General features: G+C 47.5%; 1 protein-coding gene across 1 annotated transcript in view; it reads right to left on the bottom strand.

The window, feature by feature from the left end:
• Positions 1–24912, bottom strand: part of MYLK4 (myosin light chain kinase family member 4) — a 265505-nt gene that overhangs the window by 187874 nt on the left and 52719 nt on the right. The window contains exon 2 of the mRNA XM_063923045.1: positions 1515–1782. Coding sequence (XP_063779115.1) covers positions 1515–1782 — 268 coding nt within the window. The remainder of the gene's footprint in view (positions 1–1514; positions 1783–24912) is intronic.

The raw sequence follows: 24912 nt of genomic DNA, 5'->3' as shown, positions 1-24912 counted from the left end.
TGATGAATGGGGAAAGTAGGGAATGTGAGCCAAGTATGGCACTGGAAAATAAATGAGAAAGGAGTAAGGAAATGGAAAGCAGTGTGAACTAGAGATGAATGGAGTAGGTTGAGGGAGAGGTAGGCCGTGAAGAGAAAAAACAATTGTTATGGAAACTACTGTATGTACAGATCTGCAAAGGTAGCAGTTTTACATCAGAAGAAAACAGTATTACTTGTGCCAGTTATAAATACAGAAGGTAATATATGTACCAGTTTGACACTGGGTTAAAATAGAACTATGTGTACCAGGAGAAGTGGCTTGCCAGTGGTTGTAGTACATGCTATTATATCAGTACCCAATATATACAACAATACAGTATTTTAATGAAATATCATAAACATAAGACAGACTGACTGTGTTTGGACAGTGTTATTAACAAGCACTAAAGTCCCATTTACAATGTAAAATGAAATTAAATATGGACATAAATACAGAATAATAGTAACTAGGTTCAATTAAATATAATGTGTTGTATTCTTTTGTATTTCCCTTTAAAAAAACGCAAGTGAGAATCTGCTTTGTGTCGTGGATCAATATCAAATAAATAATTCAAATAGATTGCAGCAGCCACACTAATAATAGGATAGTGATCAAGTAACTCCCAGCCAATCAGAAGAGGTTGCTGAATGTAATCATCAGTAAGTACTTTGCACCAAATGTTGAGCATTAGAAGGTTATACACCTCCTGCAGATGCACATGGGACTCTGTTATGTTCTGCATGAGTTACATTAGCTCCCACCCTTATTGTAATTGCTGATGCTGTCATGCCCTTCCCAGTTCCATCTCTCTAAGCGTAAGGAGTTATAAGTGCAAAATATGACTGAATCCTTATGCGGGTGGAAGAAAAAAAGAACCATTGGCACCCAAAATAATGCTTACATCTAACTCTACATAAGATAATTTGTTTCCTTTATTGTAGGAGCCTGCATACTCCTCTAGTCCAGCACTTTAGCAGGAAGGGATCTGTATCAAAGCACACCAGGTACATTGATGGAGGCCATTTAGAATTGTGAGTGGGGTCAATTGGTTGATTAAGGGATGAAGGATAAGTGAGAAACTACATGGAAATAGACCAAATGTAAAGCGGGCAGGTGTGTGGCGTGAAAGTGAGGCATATTCTTTTAATTCTAACAACCAAGCCCAGCATGAGTTGCTAAGTGAATATTCTTACATTATCCAGCTATAGCTTAAAGATAGTTGTATAAGTAGAATTCTGCAGCTTATGTCTGCTAGACTGTGGTCTATGCGCCATAAATTCATGAAATAAAACCTTACAATTAAAACAGCAGATTACTACTGCATAACATTAACATTTGTTTAAGACAGGCTAAAATTTAGACAAATAATGGAACACGTGGGATACCTCTAGATGACCACATACACTATTTGCTATGCAATGCAATGGTCATATAGATAGTTACGTGTTATCTACAAACATCTGAAAGGTCTATGAGACCTGGACGCACTGTACCTCTTCATTGTCTGTGTCCTCCTCACGTTTTTTGGATTGTTCGTCCCAGACACATGTCATGATTTGAGCCTTTTGGAAATGGGAACATGAAATTTCCTCCGTGTTTTTTGTGCTGCAGCATTTGTCCATTTCATCCATTCTCAAAAGTTTCAATGACATACATATGTGGTTATTTATGTCCCCATTCTCATCAGGTTTCTTGTTGCCTTCCATCCGCTTAGCCATAATTAATGCACAGTCTTGCTTTTCTGTATCTCTGGTATTCTGCCTTAAGAAGAAATATACATTTGACAACTTTACAAAATATTGTAATGCACATATAAACTATTACACTATCCTTTTATGGGCTAATAATTATGCCAGAGTTGTATTGTCAATTATTATTGTGGGCTAGTAATGATATGAGCATTAACCTGTAATAAAATCAGAATTTTACAGCACCAGCTTTGTAAGGCGGAAAAAAGCCCTCAGAATAACTAGGCTGCTAAATTGTAAAATAACTGATTTTATCCCATGCAAATAGATATGAACCACGTTAATTTTACAGCTTGGATTACACAGTGTTGTTCACATTAGTTTCAGTGATGGCTCTGTAAAGTAATAGCATTTTTTTTAGGTAAGTGTACATGCTATTATTTACAGAGAACTTTGTTTAATTCAAAAGGTTACTAAGGTTAATAGAGATCTACAAATCCTAATGATTGTAGAGTTCTGCATACAATAATGAATATCCTGTTTTTGCATTGGTTTCCTTCCACAATACAAAAACATAATGGTAGGTTAATAGGCTGACTGACTAATGTGAATAACTACATATTCTCTGTACAGTGCTGCATAATATTTATTTCTCTAACGTCCTAAGTGGATGCTGGGGACTCCGTAAGGACCATGGGGATTAGCGGCTCAGCAGGAGACTGGGCACAACTATAAAGAAAGCTTTTAGACTACTGGTGTGCACTGGCTCCTCCCACTAAGACCCTCCTCCAGACCTCAGTTAGATTCTTGTGCCCGGCCGAGCTGGATGCACACTAGGGGCTCTCCTGAGCACCTAGAAAGAAAGTATATTTAGGTTTTTTATTTTCAGTGAGATCTGCTGGCAACAGACTCACTGCAGCGAGGGACTAAGGGGAGAAGAAGCGAACCTACCTAACAGGTGGTAGTTTGGGCTTCTTAGGCTACTGGACACCATTAGCTCCAGAGGGATCGACCGCAGGACCCGACCTTGGTGTTCGTTCCCGGAGCCGCGCCGCCGTCCCCCTTACAGAGCCAGAAGCACGAAGAAGGTCCGGAAAATCGGCGGCAGAAGACTTCAGTCTTCACCAAGGTAGCGCACAGCACTGCAGCTGTGCGCCATTGCTCCTCATGTACACCTCATACTTCGGTCACTGATGGGTGCAGGGCGCTGGGGGGGGGCACCCTGAGGGCAATAAATAACACCTTGGCTGGCAAAATATACATCATATATAGTCCCAGAGGCTATATAGATGTAAAATTACCCCTGCCAGTATCACAGAAAAAGCGAGAGAAAGTCCGCCGAAAAGGGGCGGGGCTTCTCCCTCAGCACACTGGCGCCATTTTTCCCTCACAGTTCCGCTGGAAGGAAGCTCCCTGGCTCTCCCCTGCAGTCTGAGAATACTACAGAAGGGTAAAAAAGAGAGGGGAAGGCACTAAATTTAGGCGCAGTATAGATATATATATATATGTAATATATATAAAAAAGCAGCTATAGGGAAAACACTCATTGATAGTGGGATCCCAGTGTTATATAGCGCTCTGGTGTGTGCTGGCATACTCTCTCTCTGTCTCCCCAAAGGGCTTTGTGGGGTCCTGTCCTCTGTCAGAGCATTCCCTGTGTGTTTGCGGTGTGTCGGTACGGCTGTGTCGACATGTTTGATGAGGAGGCTTATGTGGAGGCGGAGCAGATGCCTGTAAATGTGATGTCACCCCCTGCGGGGTCGACGCCTGAGTGGATGGTGCTGTGGAAGGAATTATGTGATAGTGTCGACTCCTTACATAAAAGGTTTGACGACATACCTAATGTGGGACAGCCGGCTTCTCAGCCTGTGCCTGCCCAGGCGTCTCAAAAGCCATCAGGGGCTCTAAAACGCCCGCTACCTCAGATGGTTGACACAGATGTCGACACGGATACTGACTCCAGTGTCGACGACAAAGAGACTAATGTAACTTCCAGTAGGGCCACACGTTACATGATTGAGGCAATGAAAAATGTGTTGCACATTTCTGATGTTACCCCCGGTACCACAAAAAAGGGTATAATGTTTGGAGAGAAAAAACTACCAGTAGCTTTTCCTCCATCTGAAGAGTTAAATGAAGTGTGTGAAGAAGCGAGGGCTTCCCCTGATAAAAAGATGGTAATTTCTAAGAGGTTACTAATGGCGTACCCTTTCCCGCCAGAGGATAGGTCACGCTGGGAAACATCCCCTAGGGTGGATAAAGCGCTCACACGCTTGTCAAAGAAGGTGGCACTACCGTCTCCGGATACGGCCGCCCTGAAGGAATCTGCTGATAGAAAGCAGGAGGCTATCCTGAAATCTATATATACACACAAACAGGTGTGATACTGAGACCGGCTATAGCTTCAGCCTGGATGTGCAGCGCTGCTGCTGCGTGGTCAGATTCCCTGTCAGAAAATATAGATACCCTAGACAGGGACACTATTTTGCTGAACGTAGAGCATATAAAAGACGCACTTTTATACATGAGGGATGCACAGAGGGATATTTGCCGGCTGGCATCCAAAATTAGTGCAATGTCCATTTCTGCCAGGAGAGGGTTATGGACTCGGCAGTGGACAGGTGATGCAGATTCCAAACGACACATGGAAGTTCTGCCTTATAAGGGTGAGGAATTGTTCGGGGATGGTCTCTCGGACCTCGTTTCCACAGCAACAGCTGGGAAGTCTACATTTTTGCCCCATGTTCCCTCACAACCAAAGAAAGTACCGTATTATCAGGTACAGTCCTTTCGGCCCAATAGGGGCAAGCGGGTTAAAGGCGCGTCCTTTCTGCCCAGAGGCAGAGGTAGAGGGAAAAAGCTGCAGCATACAGCCAGTTCCCAGGAGCAAAAGTCCTCCCCCGCTTCCTCTAAGTCCACAGCATGACGCTGGGGCTCCACAGGCAGAGCCAGGTACGGTGGTGGCCCGTCTCAAGCATTTCAGCAAGCAGTGGGCTCGCTCACGGGTGGATCCCTGGATCCTTCAAATAGTATCTCAGGGGTACAAACTGGAATTCGAGACGTCTCCCCCCCCCACCGTTTCCTCAAATCTGCCCTGCCAACCACTCCCTCAGGCAGGGAGGCAGTGTTACAGGCAATTCAAAAGCTGTATTCACAACAAGTGATAGTAAAGGTGCCCCTACTTCAACAAGGAAGGGGTTACTATTCCACAATGTTTGTGGTACCGAAACCGGACGGTTCGGTGAGACCCATTTTAAATTTGAAATCCTTGAACACATATATCAAAAAATTCAAGTTCAAGATGGAATCGCTCAGGGCGGTTATTGCGAGCCTGGACGAGGGAGATTACATGGTATCGCTGGACATCAAGGATGCTTACCTACATGTCCCCATTTACCATCCTCACCAGGAGTACCTCAGGTTTGTGGTACAAGATTGTCATTACCAATTCCAGACGTTGCCGTTCGGTCTCTCCACGGCTCCGAGGGTCTTTACCAAGGTAATGGCGGAAATGATGATACTCCTTTGAAGGAAGGGAGTTTTAATTATCCCGTACTTGGACGATCTCCTGATAAAGGCGAGGTCCAGAGAGCAGTTGTTGGTAGGGGTAGCACTATCTCGGGAAGTGCTACAACAGCACGGCTGGATTCTAAACATTCCAAAGTCACAGCTGGTCCCTACGACACGCCTGCTGTTCCTAGGGATGGTTCTGGACACAGAACAGAGAAAAGTGTTTCTCCCGGAGGAGAAGGCCAAGGAGCTGTCATCTCTAGTCAGAGGCCTCCTAAAACCAAGTGTCGGTGCATCACTGCACGCGGATCCTGGGAAAAATGGTAGCTTCCTACGAAGCGATTCCATTCGGCAGGTTTCATGCAAGAACCTTTCAGTGGGACCTGTTAGACAAGTGGTCCGGATCGCATCTTCAGATGCATCGTCTGATAACCCTGTCTCCAAGGACAAGGGTGTCTCTGCTGTGGTGGCTGCAGAGTGCTCATCTTCAAGAGGGCCGCAGATTCGGCATACAGGACTGGGTCCTGGTGACCACGGATGCCAGCCTTCGAGGCTGGGGAGCAGTCACACAGGGAAGAAACTTCCAAGGACTATGGTCAAGTCAGGAGACTTCCCTGCACATAAATATTCTGGAACTAAGGGCCATTTACAATGCCCTAAGTCAGGCAAAACCCCTGCTTCAAAACCAGCCGGTACTGATCCAGTCAGACAACATCACGGCAGTCGCCCATGTAAATCGACAGGGCGGCACGAGAAGCAGGATGGCGATGGCAGAAGCCACAAGGATTCTCCGATGGGCGGAAAATCACGTATTAGCACTGTCAGCAGTGTTCATTCCGGGAGTGGACAACTGGGAAGCAGACTTCCTCAGCAGGCACGACCTCCACCCGGGAGAGAGGGGACTTCATCCAGAAGTCTTTCAAATGATTGTAAACCAGTGGGAAAAACCACAGGTGGACATGATGGCGTCCCGCCTAAACAAAAAGCTAGAAAAATATTGCGCCAGGTCAAGAGACCCGCAGGCGATAGCTGTGGACGCTCTGGTAACACCGTGGGTGTACCGATCGGTTTATGTGTTCCCTCCTCTTCCTCTCATACCAAAGGTACTGAGGATAATAAGGAGAAGAGGAGTAAGAACTATACTCATTGTTCCGGATTGGCCAAGAAGAGCGTGGTATCCGGAACTTCAAGAAATGATGTCAGAGGACCCATGGCCTCTACCGCTCAGACAGGACCTGCTGCAGCAGGGGCCCTGTCTGTTCCAAGACTTACCGCGGCTGCGTTTGACGGCATGGCGGTTGAACACCGGATCCTGAAGGAAAAGTGCATTCCGGAGGAAGTCATTCCTACGCTGATAAAAGCTAGGAAAGAAGTAACCGCGAACCATTATCACCGCATATGGCGAAAATATGTTGCGTGGTGTGAGGCCAGGAAGGCCCCAACGTTAGAATTTCAGCTGGGCCGGTTCCTGCACTTCCTACAGTCAGGGGTGACTATGGGCCTTAAATTGGGTTCCATTAAGGTCCAGATTTCGGCTCTATCGATTTTCTTCCAGAGAGAATTGGCTTCACTACCTGAAGTTCAGACTTTTGTTAAGGGAGTGCTGCATATTCAGCCCCCTTTTGTGCCTCCAGTGGCACCTTGGGATCTCAACGTGGTGTTGGATTTCCTAAAGTCACATTGGTTTGAGCCACTGAAAACCGTGGATTTAAAATATCTCACGTGGAAAGTGGTCATGTTGTTGGCCTTGGCTTCGGCCAGGCGTGTTTCAGAATTGGCGGCTTTGTCATGTAAAAGCCCTTATCTGATTTTCCATATGGATAGGGCAGAATTGAGGACTCGTCCCCAGTTTCTCCCCAAAGTGGTATCAGCTTTTCATCTGAACCAACCTATCGTGGTGCCTGCGGCTACGAATGACTTGGAGGCTTCCAAGTTGTTGGATGTAGTCAGGGCCCTAAAAATTTATGTTTCCAGGACAGCTGGAGTCAGGAAGACTGACTCGCTTTTTATCCTGTATGCGCCCAACAAGTTGGGTGCACCTGCTTCTAAGCAGACTATTGCTCGCTGGATCTGTAGTACGATTCAGCTTGCACATTCTGCGGCTGGACTGCCGCATCCTAAATCAGTAAAAGCCCATTCCACAAGGAAAGTGGGCTCTTCTTGGGCGGCTGCCCGAGGGGTCTCGGCTCTTCAACTTTGCCGAGCTGCTACTTGGTCAGGGGCAAACACGTTTGCTAAATTCTACAAATTTGATACCCTGGCTGAGGAGGACCTTGAGTTGTCTCATTCGGTGCTGCAGAGTCATCCGCACTCTCCCGCCCGTTTGGGAGCTTTGGTATAATCCCCATGGTCCTTACGGAGTCCCCAGCATCCACTTAGGACATTAGAGAAAATAAGAATTTACTCACCGGTAATTCTATTTCTCATAGTCCGTAGTGGATGCTGGGCGCCCATCCCAAGTGCGGATTGTCTGCAATACTTGTATATAGTTATTGCTTATCTAAAGGGTTATTGTTGAGCTATCTGTTGAGAGGCTTAGTTGTTATCATGCTGTTAACTGGGTATTGTATCACGAGTTATACGGTGTGATTGGTGTGGCTGGTATGAGTCTTACCCGGGATTCAAAATCCTTCCTAATTTTGTCAGCTCTTCCGGGCACAGTATCCTAACTGAGGTCTGGAGGAGGGTCTTAGTGGGAGGAGCCAGTGCACACCAGTAGTCTAAAAGCTTTCTTTATAGTTGTGCCCAGTCTCCAGCGGAGCCGCTAATCCCCATGGTCCTTACGGAGTCCCCAGCATCCACTACGGACTATGAGAAATAGAATTACCGGTGAGTAAATTCTTATTTTTATTATTAGTGTGCGTTATATAAACAACTGTTGATAAATAAATGCTACCATGAAAATAGACTGCGGGGTATGGGTAATGGGAGACCACTGCAAGCAATGGGGGATGGTGTTAAAATGTAGACTGGACTGTAGGTAAATCCAATCATTATACAGATCCACTAACATAGAATATTAATGATATGACATTGCTGTGAAAGTGCTAACTTTGGGATTTGGGATGTTTAAGTTTTTCCAGTCTTAGGGGGACATATACTAAGCAGCAGGCCCGGCGACAGGGGGGGTCAAAGGGGACACCCGTACGGGGCCCCGAGGATAAGGGGGGCCCCGAGCATCAGGGGTACACAAAATGTTTAGGCTGCGCATAAGAATGCTGTGTGATCCACACAGCGGGCAGGGCAGCAACACAGCTGCCGGACCCTGCTGGATCCAGTGGAGATACGTGGCGGAGGTGCAGTGTGATGATGGAAGCGGCAATGTCAGCAGTACTGATAATAAGTTAAATTGACTCATTACAGTATGCTGTGGATGGCTGCGGGACGTAACAGGACAGGAGATGTTCCAGCTGGTTTAGCACCTTTCCTTATGCTTTCTCCCCCTCCGCACCTTCAGCCCACTTTGCCCGTCCACTATACTCTCCACAGCGCTGTTGTCCCCGCCTGCTGTCTCCCACATTAAAAAAGGGGCTGGCGAGCAGCGCTGCACAAACTCCTTTGGCCCGCTTCCACAAGTCCCCCTGCTGCTGGTGCTGCCCGCGGCGGCGGGAATGAGACGACGTGATGCCATCACCTCACGTCCGTCTCTCCTGCCACATAAAGAGAGCCCTGAGGACACCCACGACGACAGTGACTATCAATGGGGGAACAAAAGAAAAAGGTAGTTAAGAGCTGCATGTGGTGGTGGTGGGGGGGTGGGGGGCGGGGCGAGGGAAGATATGCACAGTGCCACCGATAAAATGTCCTGGGGTGAGAGCTGTGTGTAGGATAAAGTGTGCTGGGGGGGAGAGCTGTGTCTAGGATAAAGTGTACTGGGGGGGAGAGCTATATGTAGGATAAAATGTCCTGGGGTGAGAGCTGTGTGTAGGATAAAGTGTGCTAGGGGGAGAGCTGTGTGTAGGATAAAGTGTGCTGGGGGGAGGGAGAGGAGGAGGAGCTGTGTCTAGGATAAAGTGTACTGGGGGTGAGAGCTGTGTGTAGGATAAAGTGTGCTAGGGGGAGAGCTGTGTGTAGGATAAAGTGTGCTGGGGGGCAGAGCTGTGTGTAGGATAAAGTGTACTGGGGGTGAGAGCTGTGTGTAGGATAAAGTGTGCTAGGGGGAGAGCTGTGTGTAGGATAAAGTGTGCTGGGGGGCAGAGCTGTGTGTAGGATAAAGTGTGCTGGGGGGCAGAGCTGTGTGTAGGATAAAGTGTGCTGGGGGGCAGAGCTGTGTGTAGGATAAAGTGTGCTGGGGGGAGAGCTGTGTGTAGGATAAAGGCCCTCATTCCGAGTTGATCGGTCGCAAGGCGAATTTAGCAGAGTTACACACGCTAAGCCGCCGCCTACTGGGAGTGAATCTTAGCTTCTTAAAATTGCGATGTATTCGCAATATTGCGATTACTAACTACTTAGCAGTTTCAGAGTAGCTTCAGACTTACTCTGCCTGTGCGATCAGTTCAGTGCTTGTCGTTCCTGGTTGACGTCACAAACACACCCAGCGTTCGCCCAGGCACTCCCACCGTTTCTCCGGCCACTCCTGCGTTTTTTCCGGAAACGGTAGCGTTTTCAGCCACACGCCCCTGAAACGCCGTGTTTCCGCCCAGTAACACCCATTTCCTGTCAATCACATTACGATCGCCGGAGCGATGAAAAAGCCGTGAGTAAAATTACTTTCTACATAGCAAAGTTACTTGGCGCAGTCGCAGTGCGAACATTGTGCATGCGTACTAAGCGGATTTTCATTGCGATGCGATGAAAAATACCGAGCGAACAACTCGGAATGAGGGCCAAAGTGTACTGGGGGTGAGAGCTGTGTGTAGGATAAAGTGTGCTGGGGGGCAGAGCTGTGTGTAGGATAAAGTGTGCTGGGGGGCAGAGCTGTGTGTAGGATAAAGTGTGCTGGGGGGCAGAGCTGTGTGTAGGATAAAGTGTGCTGGGGGGCAGAGCTGTGTGTAGGATAAAGTGTGCTGGGGGGAGAGCTGTGTGTAGGATAAAGTGTACTGGGGGTGAGAGCTGTGTGTAGGATAAAGTGTGCTGGGGGCAGAGCTGTGTGTAGGATAAAGTGTGCTGGGGGAGAGCTGTGTGTAGGATAAAGTGTGCTGGGGGGCAGAGCTGTGTGTAGGATAAAGTGTGCTGGGGGGCAGAGCTGTGTGTAGGATAAAGTGTGCTGGGGGAGAGCTGTGTGTAGGATAAAGTGTGCTGGGGGGCAGAGCTGTGTGTAGGATAAAGTGTGCTGGGGGAGAGCTGTGTGTAGGATAAAGTGTGCTGGGGGGCAGAGCTGTGTGTAGGATAAAGTGTGCTGGGGGGAGAGCTGTGTGTAGGATAAAGTGTGCTGGGGGGAGAGCTGTGTGTAGGATAAAGTGTGCTGGGGGGCAGAGCTGTGTGTAGGATAAAGTGTGCTGGGGGGGAGAGCTGTGTGTAGGATAAAGTGTGCTGGGGGGAGAGCTGTGTGTAGGATAAAGTGTGCTGGGGGGAGAGCTGTGTGTAGGATAAAGTGTGCTGGGGGGAGAGCTGTGTGTAGGATAAAGTGTGCTGGGGGGGAGAGCTGTGTGAAGGATAAAGTGTACTGGGGGTGAGAGCTGTGTGTAGAATAAAGTGTACTGGGGGTGAGAGCTGTGTGTAGGATAAAGTGTGCTAGGGGGAGAGCTGTGTGTAGGATAAAGTGTGCTGGGGGGCAGAGCTGTGTGTAGGATAAAGTGTGCTGGGGGAGAGCTGTGTGTAGGATAAAGTGTGCTGGGGGGAGAGCTGTGTGTAGGATAAGTGTGCTGGGGGGAGAGCTGTGTGTAGGATAAAGTGTGCTGGGGGGCAGAGCTGTGTGTAGGATAAAGTGTGCTGGGGGGAGAGCTGTGTGTAGGATAAAGTGTACTGGGGGAGAGCTGTGTGTAGGATAAAGTGTGCTGGGGGGCAGAGCTGTGTGTAGGATAAAGTGTGCTGGGGGGAGAGCTGTGTGTAGGATAAAGTGTGCTGGGGGGCAGAGCTGTGTGTAGGATAAAGTGTGCTGGGGGGAGAGCTGTGTGTAGGATAAAGTGTGCTGGGGGGAGAGCTGTGTGTAGGATAAAGTGTGCTGGGGGGCAGAGCTGTGTGTAGGATAAAGTGTGCTGGGGGGAGAGCTGTGTGTAGGATAAAGTGTGCTGGGGGGAGAGCTGTGTGTAGGATAAAGTGTGCTGTGGGGAGAGCTGTGTGTAGGATAAAGTGTGCTGGGGGACGAGCTGTGTGTAGGATAAAGTGTGCTGGGGGGCAGAGCTGTGTGTAGGATAAAGTGTGCTGGGGGGGAGAGCTGTGTGTAGGATAAAGTGTGCTGGGGGGAGAGCTGTGTGTAGGATAAAGTGTGCTGGGGGGAGAGCTGTGTGTAGGATAAAGTGTGCTGGGGGGGAGAGCTGTGTAAAGGATAAAGTGTACTGGGGGTGAGAGCTGTGTGTAGGATAAAGTGTACTGGGGGGGAGAGCTGTGTGTAGGATAAAGTGTGCTAGGGGGAGAGCTGTGTGTAGGATAAAGTGTGCTAGGGGGCAGAGCTGTGTGTAGGATAAAGTGTGCTGGGGGGAGAGCTGTGTGTAGGATAAAGTGTGCTGGGGGGGAGAGCTGTGTGAAGGATAAAGTGTACTGGGGTGAGAGCTGTGTGTAGGATAAAGTGTGCTGGGGGGCAGAGCTGTGTGTAGGATAAAGTGTGCTGGGGGGAGAGCTGTGTGTAGGATAAAGTGTGCTGGGGGGCAGAGCTGTGTGTAGGATAAAGTGTGCTGGGGGGAGAGCTGTGTGTAGGATAAAGTGTGCTGGGGGGAGAGCTGTGTGTAGGATAAAGTGTGCTGGGGGGCAGAGCTGTGTGTAGGATAAAGTGTGCTGGGGGGAGAGCTGTGTGTAGGATAAAGTGTGCTGGGGGGCAGAGCTGTGTGTAGGATAAAGTGTGCTGGGGGGAGAGCTGTGTGTAGGATAAAGTGTGCTGGGGGGAGAGCTGTGTGTAGGATAAAGTGTGCTGGGGGCAGAGCTGTGTGTAGGATAAAGTGTGCAGGGGGGGAGAGCTGTGTGTAGGATAAAGTGTGCTGGGGGGTAGAGCTGTGTGTAGGATAAAGTGTGCTGGGGGGAGAGCTGTGTGTAGGATAAAGTGTGCTCGGGGGAGAGCTGTGTGTAGGATAAAGTGTGCTGGGGGGAGAGCTGTGTGAAGGATAAAGTGTACTGGGGGTGAGAGCTGTGTGTAGGATAAAGTGTACTGGGGGTGAGAGCTGTGTGTAGGATAAAGTGTGCTAGGGGGAGAGCTGTGTGTAGGATAAAGTGTGCTGGGGGCAGAGCTGTGTGTAGGATAAAGTGTGCTGGGGGCCAGAGCTGTGTGTAGGATAAAGTGTGCTGGGGGGAGAGCTGTGTGTAGGATAAAGTGTGCTGGGGGGCAGAGCTGTGTGTAGGATAAAGTGTGCTGGGGGGAGAGCTGTGTGTAGGATAAAGTGTGCTGGGGGGGAGAGCTGTGTGAAGGATAAAGTGTACTGGGGGTGAGAGCTGTGTGTAGGATAAAGTGTGCTGGGGGGCAGAGCTGTGTGTAGGATAAAGTGTGCTGGGGGGAGAGCTGTGTGTAGGATAAAGTGTGCTGGGGGGCAGAGCTGTGTGTAGGATAAAGTGTGCTGGGGGGAGAGCTGTGTGTAGGATAAAGTGTGCTGGGGGGAGAGCTGTGTGTAGGATAAAGTGTGCTGGGGGGCAGAGCTGTGTGTAGGATAAAGTGTGCCTGGGGGAGAGCTGTGTGTAGGATAAAGTGTGCTGGGGGGCAGAGCTGTGTGTAGGATAAAGTGTGCTGGGGGGAGAGCTGTGTGTAGGATAAAGTGTGCTGGGGGGAGAGCTGTGTGTAGGATAAAGTGTGCAGGGGGGCAGAGCTGTGTGTAGGATAAAGTGTGCTGGGGGGGAGAGCTGTGTGTAGGATAAAGTGTGCTGGGGGGGAGAGCTGTGTGTAGGATAAAGTGTGCTGGGGGAGAGCTGTGTGTAGGATAAAGTGTGCTGGGGGGAGAGCTGTGTGTAGGATAAAGTGTGCTGGGGGGCAGAGCTGTGTGTAGGATAAAGTGTGCTGGGGGGGAGAGCTGTGTGTAGGATAAAGTGTGCTGGGGTGAGAGCTGTGTGTAGGATAAAGTGTGCTGGGGTGAGAGCTGTGTGTAGGATAAAGTGTGCTGGGGGGGAGAGCTGTGTGAAGGATAAAGTGTGCTGGGGGCAGAGCTGTGTGTAGGATAAAGTGTGCTGGGGGGCAGAGCTGTGTGTAGGATAAAGTGTGCTGGGGGGAGAGCTGTGTGTAGGACAAAGTGTGCTGGGGGGCAGAGCTGTGTGTAGGATAAAGTGTGCTGGGGGGAGAGCTGTGTGTAGGATAAAGTGTGCTGGGGGGGAGAGCTGTGTGAAGGATAAAGTGTACTGGGGGTGAGAGCTGTGTGTAGGATAAAGTGTGCTGGGGGGCAGAGCTGTGTGTAGGATAAAGTGTGCTGGGGGGAGAGCTGTGTGTAGGATAAAGTGTGCTGGGGGGCAGAGCTGTGTGTAGGATAAAGTGTGCTGGGGGGAGAGCTGTGTGTAGGATAAAGTGTGCTGGGGGGAGAGCTGTGTGTAGGATAAAGTGTGCTGGGGGGCAGAGCTGTGTGTAGGATAAAGTGTGCCTGGGGGAGAGCTGTGTGTAGGATAAAGTGTGCTGGGGGGCAGAGCTGTGTGTAGGATAAAGTGTGCTGGGGGGAGAGCTGTGTGTAGGATAAAGTGTGCTGGGGGGAGAGCTGTGTGTAGGATAAAGTGTGCTGGGTGCAGAGCTGTGTGTAGGATAAAGTGTGCTGGGGGGGAGAGCTGTGTGTAGGATAAAGTGTGCTGGGGGGGAGAGCTGTGTGTAGGATAAAGTGTGCTGGGGGGAGAGCTGTGTGTAGGATAAAGTGTGCTGGGGGGAGAGCTGTGTGTAGGATAAAGTGTGCTGGGGGGCAGAGCTGTGTGTAGGATAAAGTGTGCTGGGGGGGAGAGCTGTGTGTAGGATAAAGTGTGCTGGGGTGAGAGCTGTGTGTAGGATAAAGTGTGCTGGGGGGAGAGCTGTGTGTAGGATAAAGTGTGCTGGGGGGGAGAGCTGTGTGAAGGATAAAGTGTGCTGGGGGGAGAGCTGTGTGTAGGATAAAGTGTGCTGGGGGGCAGAGCTGTGTGTAGGATAAAGTGTGCTGGGGGGAGAGCTGTGTGTAGGATAAAGTGTGCTGGGGGAGAGCTGTGTGTAGGATAAAGTGTGCTGGGGGGAGAGCTGTGTGTAGGATAAAGTGTGCTAGGGGGAGAGCTGTGTGAAGGATAAAGTGTACTGGGGGTGAGAGCTGTGTGTAGGATAAAGTGTGCTGGGGGGCAGAGCTGTGTGTAGGATAAAGTGTGCTGGGGGGCAGAGCTGTGTGTAGGATAAAGTGTGCTGGGGGGCAGAGCTGTGTGTAGGATAAAGTGTGCTGGGGGGCAGAGCTGTGTGTAGGATAAAGTGTGCTGGGGGGAGAGCTGTGTGTAGGATAAAGTGTGCTGGGGGGGAGAGCTATGTGTAGGATAAAATGTCCTGGGGTGAGAGCTATGTGTAGGATAAAGTGTGCTAGGGGGAGAGCTGTGTGTAGGATAAAGTGTGCTGGAGGGAGGGAGAGGAGGAGGAGCTGTGTGTAGGATAAAGTGTGCTGGGGGCAGAGCTGTGTGTAGGATAAAGTGTGCCGGGGGGAGAGCTGTGTGTAGAATAAAGTGTGCTGGGGTGCAGAGCTGTGTGTAGGATAAAGTGTGCTGGGGGGAGAGCTGTGTGTAGGATAAAATGTGCTGGGGGAGAGCTGTGTGTAGGATAAAGTGTGCTGGGGGGAGAGCTGTGTGTAGGATAAAGTGTGCTGGGGGGAGAGCTGTGTGTAGGATAAAGTGTGCTAGGGGGAGAGCTGTGTGTAGGATAAAGTGTGCTAGGGGGAGAGATGTGTGTAGGATAAAGTGTGCTGGGGGGGTGAGAGATGTGTGTAGGATAAAGCATACCCTCCAACTGTACCTTTTTAATAGGTACAGTACCTTTTTTTTATGGTCTGTACCTATTTTTGGCTCTCCAAACTTCCATTAAAAGAATAAGAAAAGGGGCGTGACCACGCCCCCCTTTACACGTGGCCACGCCCCTTTTCCTAATTTGTACCGATTTTTGTGTGTAAAATGTTGGAGGGTATGATAAAGTGTGCTGGGGGGAGAGCTGTGTGTAGGATAAAGTGTGCTGGGGGGAGAGCTGTGTGTAGGATAAAGTGTGCTGGGGGGGAAAGCTGTGTGTAGGATAAAGTGTGCTGGGGGGAGAGCTGTGTGTAGCATAAAGTGTGCTGGGGGGAGAGCTGTGTGTAGGATAAAGTGTGTTGGGGGGGGAGAGCTGTGTGTAGGATAAAGTGTGCTGGGGGGAGAGCTGTGTGTAGAATAAAGTGTGCTGGGGGGGGAGAGCTGTGTGTAGGATAAAGCATGCTGTGGGGAGAGCTGTGTGTAAGATAAAGTGTGCTAGGGGGAGAGCTGTGTGTAGGATAAAGTGTGCTGGGGGGAGAGCTGTTTGTAGGATAAAGTGTGCTGGGGGGGAGAGCTGTGTGTAGGATAAAGTGTGCTGGGGGGAGCTGTGTGTAGGATAAAGTGTGCTGGGGGGAGCTGTGTGTAGGATAAAGTGTGATGGGTGCTGTGCTTGGAGAGGGGTGCTGTGTCAGAGGTGAAACTAGTGGCGGTGCTAGCGGGCACCAGACAAAATCTTGCCTAGGGCATCAAATTTGTTAGGTCCGGGTCTGGCTGAATGCACTTCAGGCCACCCACAAACTAATTAAAAGTTAATTAATTTCCAACACAAACATATATTTATATATGTAGTACATATCGAGGGGGGGGAGTTGAGGGTGTAGGGGGCCCCCAGAGATATCATTGTATGGGGCCCCAAGATTTCTGTTGCCGGCCCTGCTAAGCAGTGATAAAAGAGGAGAAGTGAGCCAGTGGAGAAGTTGCCCATGGCAACCAATCAGCATTGACATAACAATTATAATTTGCATACTACAAACATAAATAGCAGCTATTGGTTGCCATGGGCAACGTCTCCACTGGCTCACTTCTCCACTTTCATCACTGCTTAGTACATGTCCCCCTTATTTTCATACAGGAAAATTCCAGAGGAGCTGCTAAAAGGATGGCACATACTGTACAGTGTGCTGAATTATTATAGTAAATGGAAGTACCAACTATAAATATGGTATTGATAATACCATGGGTGGGATGTAATGGAGTCCAAGATCACCTTGTAAGTGATTGCCTCTTTAAAAAAACATCAGAGATCGTCCGGCATCCCGTATCTCCAGAGATCTCGGACTCCATTACACCCCGCCGCATGTGAGTATAGTAAGAAGAAAGCATAACTCCACACATAAATCTATAAGGCAGATGTTAGAAACATTCTGGTTATACAATGTAGTTATATCTGTGGGTACAGTTACTGATGGAAAATGTCATTTCATTTCTTACAAATGAAACACAAATGAACTAAAGGTAATGTGCTGCAGGTAATTTATGATTTCTAATCAATTCATTTACCTGTTTAAGAAGGTAATTACCAAACCATTTATGTAAGTCGTGTAGCTTTCAAAGACAACTACAGAAAACTTTTAATAACATTTCTTGTTGATTGACAAGAATACATTCAAATGCCCCAATGAATGGATAAAGCTAAATAAAACGACAAATGCTTTGAAATGTATTAAGCCTAATACTCCATATGAAGTTGCCCATAGCAACAAATCATTTTCTACCTATCATTTTATGAAATGTACTTGATAAATGCTAGTTAGAAGCTGATAGGTTTCTATGGGCAACTACTCCACTTTTTAGAAGCTTTGATACATCCCCTCATTTTCTTGCTTGTTGTTGACTAACTTTTCTGTGGGGTAGATGTACAGATGTAACCATGCTCATCGTTGCCAGCGAAGGCGCGACAAGTGTGCCCGCATCTGTGTGCACGTGTGCTGAATGTCCGGTGCGACCAGTCACAGTGCAGCGCATTCACATTATGCTGCGATGCGTATGCCCGTGGCTACATATGTATTATGCCGCTTCATGTGGGAGTAGTGATATCAGCACACGTTATGTGCGCTAATACCGCTTCTCCCACATGTATTACTGCGGAGATGTGTGGCACATGACAGGGGGGTTGTGCATGTAATTATTCTGCCACGCTTTCACTGACAGATTCTAGGGACATTTTGGGGGTGAATTGGCAGGGAAGCAACTAGGTGCTTGTGGGAGGGGCAGCCACCAAGACTGCAGATTTGAAGGTGTATCTTCTCAGTTAGTTTGGCTAGATCTGGGGGCACTAACTTTTCTAGTTATGGTTATGAATGGAGATTATTTTATTTAAAAACTGCATTTCACTTTTTTGCCGGGTTGCATCTTTGTAACTCAGCATACTTCTCATACCTGCTATATCACTGCAGTCATTAGCTTAAAGGGTTATTCAGGTTTTATTAGAAACTAGAAAAGCACACTAATGGGCAAAACCATGTTGCACTGCAGGTGGGGCAGATGTAACATGTACAGAGAGAGTTAGATTTGGGTGGGCTATATTGTTTCTGTGCAGGGTAAATAATGGCTGATTTATTTTTACACTGCAATCTAGATTTCAGTTTGAACACACCCCATCCAAATCTAACTCTCTCTGCACATATTACATCTGCCCCACCTGTAGTGCAACATGGTTTTGCCCATTAGTCTGCTTTGTTGTTTGCTAACAAACCTGAATAAGGACCTTATTTACTCATGGGAGTCTATCGACTAAAATGCGGGCAGTGCTGGATTAAGCCCTTGGGGGACCAGGGCACCCAAGACAGGGGGGCCCTCCCCCTTCCGCCAGCAATCCACCCGGCTGTACCTGCTACTTGCCCCCCCCCCCCCCCAATCCCAAAAAGGCTGACCACCAGCATCAGGAGCCATTGGAGGGAGGGCCGCCACGCTGCAACAGGAAGAGAAGACTCCAGGCTGCCGAGGAGGGAGGATTCCATACTGCCTGGGGAAGAGTGCAGTATGTCTCATACCAATGGCTGTGTGATGTCTCACATGCGGCTGAGCATGGGTCTCCCTCCCCCCTCCTTTTGGGTAGCAGGGGGACAGATCCAGGAGAGTGGAGACAGCAGCACCAGAGCCGGGCGGAGCAGCTGCGCCCGGGGAGGACCTCATAAGACAGGTGGGTCAGAAGGTAGTGACCCCTGGTCACCCCCCTTAATCCGGCTGTGAGTGTAGGTTTTTAGAAGTGGAGATGTTGCCCATAGCAAGAAATCAGAATCTACTTATTATTTAACTAGCACCTTCCAGAAGATAATAGCTAGAATCTGATTGGTTGCTATGGGCAACATCTCCATTCCTAAAAACTCACACTTTGGTAAATATACCTCATGGTCTGCATGAGGAAAGCTAGTTTGTGCTGGTTTGAGAGTAAAGATGAGGACTAGAGGTGTGGTGGAACAGATCGTTAGCATCAGAGGTGTCACTACCTTTGGTGACACACAATGCAACAGGCTCGTGAGAGGCCTCTTGATACAAAGCCATGTCCCCCTCAGAGATGCCATTCTCATCATGCTGGGCAGCCCCCAGCCTCTCTCTCTGGCCTCTTGATACAAAGCCATGTCCCCCTCAGAGATGCCATTCTCATCATGCTGGGCAGCCCCCAGCCTCTCTCTCTGGCCTCTTGATACAAAGCCATGTCCCCCTCAGAGATGCCATTCTCATCATGCTGGGCAGCCCCCAGCCTCTCTCTCTGGCCTCTTGATACAAAGCCATGTCCCCCTCAGAGATGCCATTCTCATCATGCTGGGCAGCCCCCAGCCTCTCTCTCTGGCCTCTTGATACAAAGCCATGTCCCCTTCAGAGATGCCATTCTCATCATGCTGGGCAGCCCCCAGCCTCTCTCTCTGGCCTCTTGATACAAAGCCATGTCCCCTTCAGAGATGCCATTCTCAACATGCTGGGCAGCCCCCAGCCTCTCTCTCTGCACTCCCGTCACACTGGGCAGCCCCCAGCCTCTCTCCCAAGTCCCGGCACAAGAAATCAGTGTGGATGCTGCTCGGTGGCACCATCCAAGGGGGTGACACCAACATAGCAGAGCAGCCCTGCTATTTTAGTGTCACTTTAGTGTCACCCAGTGTAGACTGCACCTCGCTCAGTGACCCCCACTGGTTAGCATAATGCGGAAGGGTGCCTGGGGTAGGGTACTGGTGAGTGGGAAAAAGCAATGGCAGGTAGTGACCCGGAGGAGATGTCTGTTTCATGTAGAGGAGCATGTGTCACATTGTGGGGGAATATAGGCCAGAACCTGCTATGTCCTGGACATGGCACTTTAGCTTGTTATTAACAAACTGATTTTATTATTAACAAAGTGGAAATATCTGCTTAATTTTCAGCAAAATTCTAACCCATGCTGGAATAGACGCTGACTAACCATGCACATGCAGTTTGCACATTCATTACAATGAAATGTTAATGTATTTCTCTTGAATTTGTCAATATTTACATGGCATAAATATTTTCATCACATTGGTAGGAAGGTTTTCACATAGATCTCTAGACAGACATGGAATTTAGTTACATGGAAAGTTAGACTGAAAGATGATACAGGGTGCATTGAGTTCAGACTTTAGACTTGGCGTTCTCTTCTTTCTTGCAGAATGCTGGTCCAGAGATAGGAAATAACATTTCTGTATTACAGCCAGCCCAGCAAGTACTCATCCACGCTTTTTGTTCAGACCTCCAAATACAAACCATCTGTAGCAGCTTTTCCTTTCTACTGGCTACCACTTATTTAGGTGTAACTGAACATTAGGTGTAACTGTAATCCAACACAAATTGGATTACAATCTCACTGCATGCACGCATGCACAGAACTAAGGGTCTGATTCATTAGGGATTACAAATGTATTTTGTTAAAACCTTTGATATATTTGAAAGTTTCTATCATCTCTCACCCATACTTGCCTACCTGACCCTCTCCATGAGGGAGAAAATGCTCTGTTCCTGGAGTTTCTGGTAATGTATGATTGCCATCACCTGTGGTGAGCTAGTTAATTGAAAAGAAAGGTGTTTCACCACAGGTGATGGCAGTCATACATTACCAGGAAAGTCCAGGAACAGAGTATTTTCTCCCTCATGGAGTGGGTCAGGTAGGCAAGTATGGTCTCACCTTTCCCTTCTCCATCTCCAAACTATACATATTGAGATTTCTTAGTCTTTCTGGGTATGTTCTCTGATGTAGGCCATGCACCATTTTAGTTGCCCTTCTTTGTACAGTCTCTAATGTATTAATATCCTTCTGATGATATGGCCTCCAGAATTGAACACAGTATTCTAGATGAAGCCGCACCAATGACCTATACAGTGGCATTATTACTTCTTTTTGCTGCTGATTCCTCTCCCAATGCAGCCAAGCATCTGACTAGTCTTCCTCATTGCTTTGTTACATTGTTTACCTGCCTTTAAGTCACCTGAAATAGTGACTCCTAGATCCCTTTCCTCCTCAGTAGTTTCCAGTATAGTCCCTTTAAACTGTAATTGCCACACCCTTGACCATTCCTCTAGTCTACCTAGATCCTTAATCATTCATTTTACCCCACCTGGTGTGTCTACCCTGTTGCATACCTTTGTGTCATATGCAAAAAGGCATACTTTCCCTTTAATGTCATTTGCAATGTCACCAAATGCCATTTACAATGTCACCAAATAGGTATCCTAAGATACTGTACATGAACTCATCATTCAAAGGTCCCATACAACAACTTCAAACGAGGTGTCTGACTTTCAGATAAGAAAAGTTATTCTTCATTCATAATACATCAGTTGAACAGTCAGAGCAACTTGGTCTTTCTCAAAATAACCTCACATAAAATGTTTTTAGCTATTATTAGACTGAATGAGAATTACATTGACTATTTTCACTGGATATTGGGACTGATTCAGGTGTGGTTGTTGAAAGCAAAATTGCTGTTTTCTTGGAAAAAGTACCTATGCTTTCATACAGTTATACAGCAGGAGGCATCTGGTATAAGTAGATGCCTCTTGCATGTACTGTATGTGTGATTCATAAGTGTCATTTTTTTATTATTATCCCACTGTTGGAGGAGGAGGTCCCATGACCAACTGCGGGCGAGGTGATTCTGTGAATTGCATCATAACAGCCCCACTTGGCAGCAAAATTCTGCAATTCATAGGGGACGATTCAATCCTTTGCTTCATCCCCTGCTGGGCATCTATTTGAATAGGTGCTCGCTGGAGAAAATTGTTACTCCGTTCAGGTGCCCGTTAATATAGAGTGACCATAATATCCCTTTTACCTTGGACACTCATGGATTACACAGGTTTTGGGGCTGGCTGACTTCAAGCCTACATTGCAGCTGGTTTTAATCAGCCACAGAACCTGTGTAATCCATGAGCGTCCCAGGTAAAAGGGATAATATGGTCACTCCAGTTAATATTGACATGCCCAAATGCACCGGGTTTGGTCGCACAAAGTGGCCAGCTAAAGCAGTGGCTAGGTCACTCAACCAAACCACGGACTTTGCACACATTTCTTCTCGCACCTCAGGAGGCTGTGAGAAAAAAATATATCCCCCGTGGCAAAACAGGCGCTTAAATGGAGCAACAATTGATTTGCTCCATTTCGAGCCCCCTAGTGGTATTCCTGGGGGAAAACAATTGTATCACCCCCTTAATATATTGCATGAAGAGGAGCAGAAGTTGTGTGGACATGGGGGGAGCAGGGGTAAGACCTGTGGACCACATGCAGATCCATACCTCTAGAAAAGCAACTGGACATCAGATTTAAATGCTTTCTGAGATTAATGTTTGTTTTAGAGAAGATGACATCTATCTTGTTAAAAGACTGTCTAAGATCTTAAAAATCATTTATTCCTAGAACTCATTTTTATAATGCAGAAACATAATTTTGTTAATCAGTTAAGGGTTGTCATTGCAGTCTATAATTAAAATCAACAGAATGTCCATGATAGTGAGTGTAATGAGTGACTACCCCTACTATATGACCCCCAGCGTGCCACAACTACACCCACAACTTGAGTTCTATCTCCCAACTGTTAGTGTGTATATTTTTAATACCATTTTTTCAATATTTTGGTATTAACTTAAAAATAAAATAAAATTGAGGTACAGTGATCTGTGTGGCTCCCTGGGTCATTGCACCCCCTGGAGGAGCCATGTAAGTTAGTTTTTAGAACCGGTTTTGTGTATAACATTAAACAAAGGAAACATTCTACAGTATTTATAAGCAAGTGTACAAGAAATATGTAAAACTAATCCACTATATTGTAAACGAGTAGAGCCCTCATTAAACTCTTATTGCTCATTTCCCACTTTCCCTTGCCTGTACTTTGACCTGTTTTATGTTTGTTCTTTTTCCCCACTGTCCAGCGATTTGGAATTTTGTGATGCTCTATAAATAAACATTACTTATAGTCAGGTGCATATAACCACACCAGGCGCCATACATTCCTGGCGGACTTTGGTATACTGCAATTCCTTTTGTGTCATGTATGGAGGACTCAATTATAACGTTGATGTACATTTTATTTTAAATACTTTTCAATAAATGTTCAGCAAACATTCATAAATCCAAGAGAATAGATAAAATTATACATGTATTGTATTCGATTTGCTGAATAAGAATTATTATACTGACAAGTTGTCCCATTCTGGAAAAATGCTAAACTTGCTGGGACGAAACTACAGTTTACAATACCTGGGACAACCCCTGTAAATTAAGGGCACTCAGCCACTGCAAGAACTGCATTTAGCTGGGTACACAACTGGAATGATGTATGTCCTAGCATTGTTGCAATGTGATGTAATATATACGATATATTGTATTACGGCGCTATGTATTGTTACATACTGCACAGGGACGTCAGAACATTTTTTGCTTTGGGGGGCCAAGATAAAATCTCTATTTGGCTTCCCTAGCTTCTGGCCACCATAGATGGGTCGCTTGCACCTGTATAGAACTCTAGAGCAGCTGGGAGTGAGTGGTTCTTGTATACATTACACCTAGTAGAGCCCATTACACACATTATGCCAGGTAGAGCCCATTATACACATTATGCCTGGAACAGCCCATTATACACATTACGCCTGGTACAGCCCATTACACGTTACACATTACGTCTGGTAGAGCCCATTACACATGTTACACATTACGCCTGGTAGAGCCCATTACACGTTACACATTATGCCTGGTAGAGCCCATTACACGTTACACATTACGCCTGGTAGAGCCCATTACACGTTACACATTACGCCTGGTAGAGCCCATTATACACATGTTACACATTACGCCTGGTAGAGCCCATTATACACATTACGCTAGGCAGAGCCCATTACACATTACGCCAGGTAGAGCCCATTATACACATTACACCAGGCAGAGCCCATTACACATGTTAAACATTACGCCAGGTAGAGCCCATTATACATATTATGCCAAATATAGCCCATTACACACATTATGCCAGGTAGAGCCGCTTGTACACTTTATGCAAGGTAGAGCGTATTATACATATTACACCTGGTAGAGCCCATTACACGTTACACATTATACCTGGTAGAGCCCATTATACACATTACATCTTGTAGAGCCCATTACACAGGTTACACATTATGCCAGATAGAGCTCATTATACACATCTGCTAGATAGAGCGACTCCTCCTCCTCCTTATTGCTCCTCTCCCTACTCCTTCCCCACAGCCAGCAGCTATGCTGCTGCTTACCTCTGTTGTCACGAGCAGCATGTCTCTGCAGAGCGTAGACACTTCAGGAAATGTGGTGGGGTTGGCGGAGCCAGGGCAGGCCCGAGCCTAATTTTTTTGGTAAGCAAAAATATATTTTGGCGCCCCTTATGGAATATATAGGGGCATGGTTTCATGTGGAAGAGGCATGGCCACAGAATAGTACCAATTCTCATTACACCTCACAGTAACATCAGTTATTCACATTACACCGCACAGTAGCATCTGTTACTCACATTACACCGCACAGTAGCATCCGTTACTCACATTACACCACACAGTAGCATCCATCACATTACACCGCACAGTAGCATATGTTATGTTACCCAGCACAGTAGCGTCTGTCACATTACACCACACAGTAGCGTCCGTTGCATTACACTGCACAGTAGCACCCGTTACACAGTAGGGGAGAGAGGGAGAGAGAGAGATAGAGGGGGGGGGGAGAGAGGGGGGAGAGAGAGAGAGAGAGAAGGGAGGGTGAGAGAGTGAAGGGGGGATCACGAGTACACACTATACCATGTGTACAATATATCATTATGATCCATGTGGGAATGATATATCGTACAACATCGCATAATGGGCCTGATTCAGGTCCCAAAGCAATAACTGCGCATGCTGCAAAGTACCATTGTTCAGTACTTTGCACATGCACCAGGCCCTGACTGCGCATGTGCAATACGGGTCTGTGATGTTGTCTGTAGTACGGCATCAGACTGTCAGTGAGGAGGCGGTGACGGTCTCCATTTCTCAAAATGGAGGCATATTGCCGCCATTATGGGGGAGTGATGAGGACAGGGTCTCTGTCAGAGGATGGAGATTTCCCATGGGTCACACAGCTGGCCGATGGTGTCACAGATGATATGATGCTGTGTCCTAGGTCACAATTCAGATC

The sequence above is a fragment of the Pseudophryne corroboree genome, chromosome 5 (genome assembly GCF_028390025.1).
Source record: "Pseudophryne corroboree isolate aPseCor3 chromosome 5, aPseCor3.hap2, whole genome shotgun sequence".
In the NCBI taxonomy this organism is placed as follows: Eukaryota; Metazoa; Chordata; class Amphibia; order Anura; family Myobatrachidae; genus Pseudophryne; species Pseudophryne corroboree.
Note: the sequence above shows the minus strand (reverse complement) of the source record. Positions and strands in the feature narration are given on the sequence as shown.